This window comes from Camelina sativa, chromosome 14 (assembly GCF_000633955.1).
Source record: "Camelina sativa cultivar DH55 chromosome 14, Cs, whole genome shotgun sequence".
In the NCBI taxonomy this organism is placed as follows: Eukaryota; Viridiplantae; Streptophyta; class Magnoliopsida; order Brassicales; family Brassicaceae; genus Camelina; species Camelina sativa.
Window position 1 is genome coordinate 8,048,278 of NC_025698.1, and position 6,384 is coordinate 8,054,661.

Consider the following 6,384-nt stretch of genomic DNA (forward strand, 5'->3'; position numbering starts at 1 on the left):
TTTTTTTTTTTTTTTTTTTTTTTGTGAAAACACAACACAATTAACACATATCAAAGTCTTAAAGTTCAACCAGGGGTCAGGCAATGAAACAGTGAACCGTCATCTTAGATATGAGTGGATGGAGGAGAACTATTGTTGGAACATTGCAGTGGCAAGTGAGGGATTCGATGCATAGTAGGAAGAGATCAACAAGCTTGCTCTTATATACATTTAGACACTTATCTATGTATTAGACCATGGAAGTTTTGACATAAATTAATAAGTAGGTTTGGCTAATACATTTTCTTGACTAACAAGAAATAAAAAAGCATACAATATAAGGTGACCTGGATTGCCGAATTGCTTTCTAGGGTGAGTTTCCAATAAGTCCATGCTACAGGAATTCAGTGGTTTTGAAACTAGTTAGTGTAGCTTAAGTGGAATCTTTTATTACTAAATCTTTTCACATTATTGTTTTAATAATTTTAATAATAAACTGAAAATTACTTGAGAGTTGTATTGAAATCTTTACCATGGTGTAGAGGACGATATAATAATAAACACAAAAACGTGAAACTATATATTTATCCTGCAAAACAAAAATTACCTAGTCCAACTACTAATTTAAATTGATTAGTGGAAAAGTCCTTGAATAGCGTGAGTGTTATTGATGTTTCCTTAAATTTTAACTTTTCTCGGTCAATTTCCGTAATCATTCATCCCTTAAATTCGTGGTAGAAACTAGAAAAGTCCACTATATAGTAGTTGTTGAGAAGATGAGATCATTCGAAATAGTTACCTAGCGACAGAGTCTTTATTTGGTACATAGACATATATCAAGTGTGTATTGGGCTAGAAGTTAAACATAGTCCCGGGAATTAATTCAAAGTAGTAGTAGATTTGGGGAGACTTTGAAAGATATGCAATAATTAGGTGAAATTTTTAGTTTTATAATTTAAAAATAAACCAAAAAATCTTTCGAAATCCCTAACCCAGCCACCTGTCTATCGACAAAATTAAATATTTGTTGGGCCATATATATTTTTCTTCACTTGTGCATGTCATATATTTTTAGTTATATAGTAGTAATTAACTAACAAAAACTGAATAGTGTAACTAAGAAACTATCAGTGATATGATTTACTATATATACATATATATATATATGTCTTTATAAAAATGTTTTTTCGTAATATTTTGTATACGACCATCTAATATTTATGAGATGGCACCCTAACAGAAATGATTTTTTAAAAAACATTGGATGGATAAAATTAAACCACGTCAATCAAGTTGTTTTCTCCCCCTAATTATTGGATATGGGTCAATTAACCTAATCAATTATTTACATCAAGTAGTACAGTACGTACGCTTTTCAGACCACCTATATAGAGGGACAATATCTTACCATGAGTAGCAATATCTTACATTTCGTACAATAAAGAAGTCTCCATGGAAGCAAAAGGAGCAGTGCAGTGGAGCTCTATTTTAGTTCCTTCTGTTCAAGAGATGGTTAAGGAGAAGATGATCACGAACGTTCCTTCCAGGTATGTCCGGTCTGATGAAGACAAAACTGAAGTCGCCGATGACTCTGGTCTGAATATCGAGATCCCAATCATTGACATGAATCGTTTATGTTCTCCGACCATCATGGACTCTGAGGTTGAAAAACTCGACTTTGCTTGCAAAGAGTGGGGATTCTTTCAGGTAAACTCTCTTACTTCTATAGGTGATTTTCAAAAAAAAACTGAAATCCTATCTAATTAAATATGAATATTTAATTTGTTAAAATTATATGAAATCGAGGATTATTTGATTGTTTATTAATATTTAAATTATCTTCCTATTGTAAAAGAAATTTGTTTTTTGGACTTTTTACACAAAATTTGTGTCAAATCTAGTTACGAGGATCGACTGGTTTAATTCAGTTATTTTTGGTCAAATTTGTGTCAAACTAGGTAATTTTAAGAAAAATTAATGGGTGAGAGTTAACAACAGGCTCGCATGTAAAAACTAACAACTCAATCGTTCAGAAAATAATTCCCATTTTACAACAACATTTTAATTATTTCTCTCTTGTCTTAATTATTAGTCCCCCATCATTTAATTTTACTCCATTTCACCCAGCAATAAAAATCATAAACAAAACCTTCGAAAGGGACAACAATGTAGGCTTTGATAACCGAACCTTTAATATATAGAGAGCTCCACCACGGCCACAATATTCACAATACTCATAGGTTTAAAAATTCTTCTTACAAAGAAATAAAAGGATATGGGTATGATTTACAGAAACAAACAGTTAACAAGTGAGAAGAGCAATAACGGCTCATGTTAACAAGTATAAACAACTACCTATCCAGTTTTGGTTTGGAGAGGTTACCCAACTTACCCAGATAAAATCGTTTCTTACAAAAGAAACCATGTTCTTTTTGTATTATTAAACTCAAAATTATGGAGTACAACACTATATCATATATGGTTATGTTCAGCTTGTAAACCATGGGATAGACTCAAGTTTCTTGGACAAAACAAAGTTGGAGATTCAAGATTTCTTCAACCTTCCCATGGAAGCAAAGAAGAAGTTCTGGCAGCAACCAAATGAGATCGAAGGCTTCGGACAAGCTTTTGTGGTTTCAGAAGATCAGAAACTCGATTGGGCAGACTTGTTCTACCATACAGTGAAACCTGTTGAACTACGCAAACCTCACTTGTTCCCCAAGTTACCTCTTCCCTTTAGGTTTTGTTCTAAACTTCTAACTCAACATTTATTTACTAACTCCACAAAGTATTTCGAAGTATATATTTTTCTGTAAAAAACTAAAAATTAATATTGGTATATTCTTTTTCGTCAGAGATACATTGGAGAAGTATTCTGGTGAAGTACAGAACATTGCAAATATCTTGACAGTGAAAATGGCGAGAGCCCTAGAGATCAAACCAGAGGAAATGGAAAAGTTTTTTAATAATGTCGATTCAATCCAAGCTATGAGGATGAATTACTACCCACCGTGTCCACAACCCGATCAGGTTATCGGTCTAACTCCGCATTCTGATTCGGTCGGACTCACCATACTGATGCAGGTGAACGAAGTTGAAGGTCTCCAAATCAAGAATGATGGGAAATGGATTCCTGTTAAACCTCTCCCAAATGCTTTCATTGTCAACATTGGAGACATCTTAGAGGTAGAATTATATAAAATGCATATGGTAGTATATCATTGTAAATGATACTAATGATGGTTTTTTTTTTGGTTTAATGCAGATCATAACGAATGGGACATACAGAAGCATAGAGCATCGTGGGGTTGTGAATGCAGAGAAAGAGAGGCTCTCTATTGCAACGTTTCACAATCCGGGAATGTATAGAGAATTTGGCCCCGCGAAAAGTCTCGTTGAAAGGCAAAAGGTTGCAAAATTCAAAAGGCTGACCATGAAAGAATTTAATGATGGCCTGTTCTCTCGTACGCTCGACGGAAAAACTTATCTCGATGCTTTAAGAATCTAAACAAGGCAATGCCTTGTGGCTCACTGCTCTGTTTCTCCTCTGTTTTTTTTGTTTTTTTTTTCTAATAATTTATGCAACAAATAATATCTAGTATCTTTTATCTTCATTGTTTTTCTAGTTGCTGCATATCTGTTAAAGACAAAAATCTCCAGTGGAGAATACTTGTACGTATAGTTACAATAAGACAATAAGCTTGAATATTTTGGTTACTTGACGTTCCGTGTTGTTCGAATACTTATCCAATGATAGTGTGATCACATGATTCACAGACACTCTGTTATTTTGAGTAGAAGCCGACGGTTTATCGCAAAATCCAAATTTTATTTTCACCTTCCAAATTTAGTAACTTTTGTGTTACTACTTATTAGCGTGCGCTGAGAAAAGACTATAGCTCACAATTTTTTTTTTCTAAGATAAGTTAATAAGAAACGTCGACGTAAGACACACATTGCACTTAACGTATTACCAATCTCTTGCTCAATCTTGTGGGTAACATCAAGAGCGTTTACAATAACGGGTGTAGATTTTTTAAAACATGTATATATTTCCCTAAAAATGGATAAACAGCCAAATTTTATTTTAAAATTAGGGTTAAACGTTCTTTTAGGTGGTGGACAAATAGGCAAATATGCAGAGCTCCACAATTTGAGAATGATAAATAAACTAGATTAAGACCCGTGCTAGAGCACGGGTTGAAATTCATTTTATTTACATTGTAATTTTTTTTTGTAAAATATAATTTATGTGATTGTTTTTTTAAAAAAATTTGGATAAAATATTATGCAAAAAATCATACGCTAAGTATGATGACTTGAAAAAACACTTATTTTGTAATTTTTATATTGTAAAAGATTCTAGATAAGTACCCGTGCTATAACACTGATTAAATTTTATTTCATACAAAATTTTGTATATTTTCTAGTTTAAAATAAAATTTTAATATGTTATATTAGTTTATGTACGTGAATGTTATTTCAACAATGTATATTCTACCTCATGACTTGCATGTCATTATAAGATATAATTTTGTGAATTTGGTATTTAAAAAGCAAGTTATTATATTATGAGTAATTTAATATATTGTTATACTTTTTGTTTTAATATATTTGGCTTTTTTGAAATTCTTTCATATTATAGTGACATATTATTGACATTGCTATAACAAACCAATTTAGAGTGTTTATAGTTTCTAACTTTAATATCAAATTTCAATATTTTAAAAATATTTCAAAATAAATTATTTAAAGTTTATTAAATTATATAAAATTGAATAAATTCAACAAAAAAGTATGAAATTGAATTTAAATATTCAAAATTTGACCCGTTACTCAGTAAATTTTTAATTCAATAGATATTATTTTTAGAGAATAATATTAATAAAAATTAAATATTTTATAGATTGAATCATTTATATTTGTTTTTAAAAATTTAACTTATGGTATATCCAGAAATAAAACTATTTTTTAATCATAATAAATAATATGATGATTTATTTGTTTCACAAAATAGACTCATATATAAAAATGAGAGGTGAAGTATAATAATAATTAACAAATTAATATGTTAAGTTAGATATCAAAAGATTTTATTTGATGAATAATTTAATAAAGGAAATTAATATGATAAGTTAGATGATATCAAATGATTTTTTAGAATATTCTTTTTAAAATTTTTGGAAACAATAAATCCATACTATACAAATAATATAAAACTTAATCTATAACCTATTTGTAACCAACTTATTAAAATTATATAGTTTATAAAACAATGTTTTGTATTTCCATTTTATTATATAGGGAATTAGTTAAAAGAGTTTTATTTTATTTTTTGAAATCAAAATGATAACCTTAACTATATCATTTATTCTCCATACCAGCCACATGGGTTTTTATTTAAAAAATAACACGTGGGAGCTAATTGATTTCAAATGTAAGGTTTAAAATAAAAGAAAACTCCATTTGAAATCAATTAGCTCAAATTTCAAAAATAAAATCAATTATTCTCCATACCCGGCCACATGTGTGTTTTTTTCTCCTTTTCTTTTCCTTTTTTTCTTTTTCTTTTTTTTTTTGTTTTTTTTTCTTTTTCTTTATTTAAAGGCATGTGGGTTTGCTTATATTTATACAAAATAACATATGAAACCAAATATAATAAGGATATTGTCATATTTTGAGCTCTGTAATGGGTATGGGGAAGAGTGTCCATGAATCATGCAGACTCATGAAGAGACTTATGATTATACTTTCTTGTCTTTCATATTCATTTGTTCGAACAGATTTTACAGAAACAACAAATATCGATTATGTATCAGCTTTAGGAGATCCCGGGATGAGAAATGATAATTTAAGGGTTGCTATAGAAGCTTGGAACCAATGCAACGAGGTCGGTGAAGAAGCTACGAACATGGGAAGCCCTCGAATGGCAGATTGCTTTGATCTCGACAACTCGAGCTTGCCTGGTAAACTCATAACGTTGTCTTTACTTGCAGGTTTTAGGTCTCTCCAACGCAATTTTTTGCGTTTGTGCTAACATGAGAAAAACAAAACTTCACACTTTGAAACCACTTTTATAGTTTTTGCATAAACTTATTACTTATGGCACACGCAAACAAACGATCGAGACATTGATTGTGTTCTTGGGACATTTTTAGGGAGAATAATCCACAAAGTCGACGAAAAAGACAACAAACTCGGTGTACGAAATGGAACCTACGGAGGAATAAGCGCTGGAGACAACGCAGATATCTACGCTGCACAAAAGGAGATATACTTAGGAAACAAATGTCAAGTTATGGACAAGCCAAACCCATGGCAGTTCTGGATGATAATGCTAAAGAGCGGTAATATGGATACCTTAGCCGCGATTTGTCCTGAAAACGGGAAAAAGGCAAAACCATT

The 6,384-nt window shown here is 30.9% G+C and overlaps 1 protein-coding gene across 1 annotated transcript; it reads left to right on the forward strand.

The window, feature by feature from the left end:
* Positions 1,396 to 3,696, forward strand: LOC104740387 (protein SRG1). The gene is made up of 4 exons (XM_010460958.2): positions 1,396 to 1,686; positions 2,472 to 2,719; positions 2,835 to 3,165; positions 3,245 to 3,696. Exons 1-4 carry the CDS (start codon positions 1,432 to 1,434, stop codon positions 3,485 to 3,487), a joined length of 1,077 nt encoding a protein of 358 aa, XP_010459260.1. The 5' UTR covers positions 1,396 to 1,431; the 3' UTR covers positions 3,488 to 3,696.

What these genes read in the sequence shown, in the direction of transcription:
- LOC104740387 (XM_010460958.2), top strand. Translation starts at nt 1,432, where the DNA reads ATGGAAGCAAAAGGAGCAGTGCAGTGGAGCTCTATTTTAGTTCCTTCT. An exon ending in AAGAGTGGGGATTCTTTCAG is followed by an intron (nt 1,687 to 2,471) that starts GTAAACTCTCTT and finishes GGTTATGTTCAG; the next exon opens with CTTGTAAACCATGGGATAGA. An exon ending in AAGTTACCTCTTCCCTTTAG is followed by an intron (nt 2,720 to 2,834) that starts GTTTTGTTCTAA and finishes CTTTTTCGTCAG; the next exon opens with AGATACATTGGAGAAGTATT.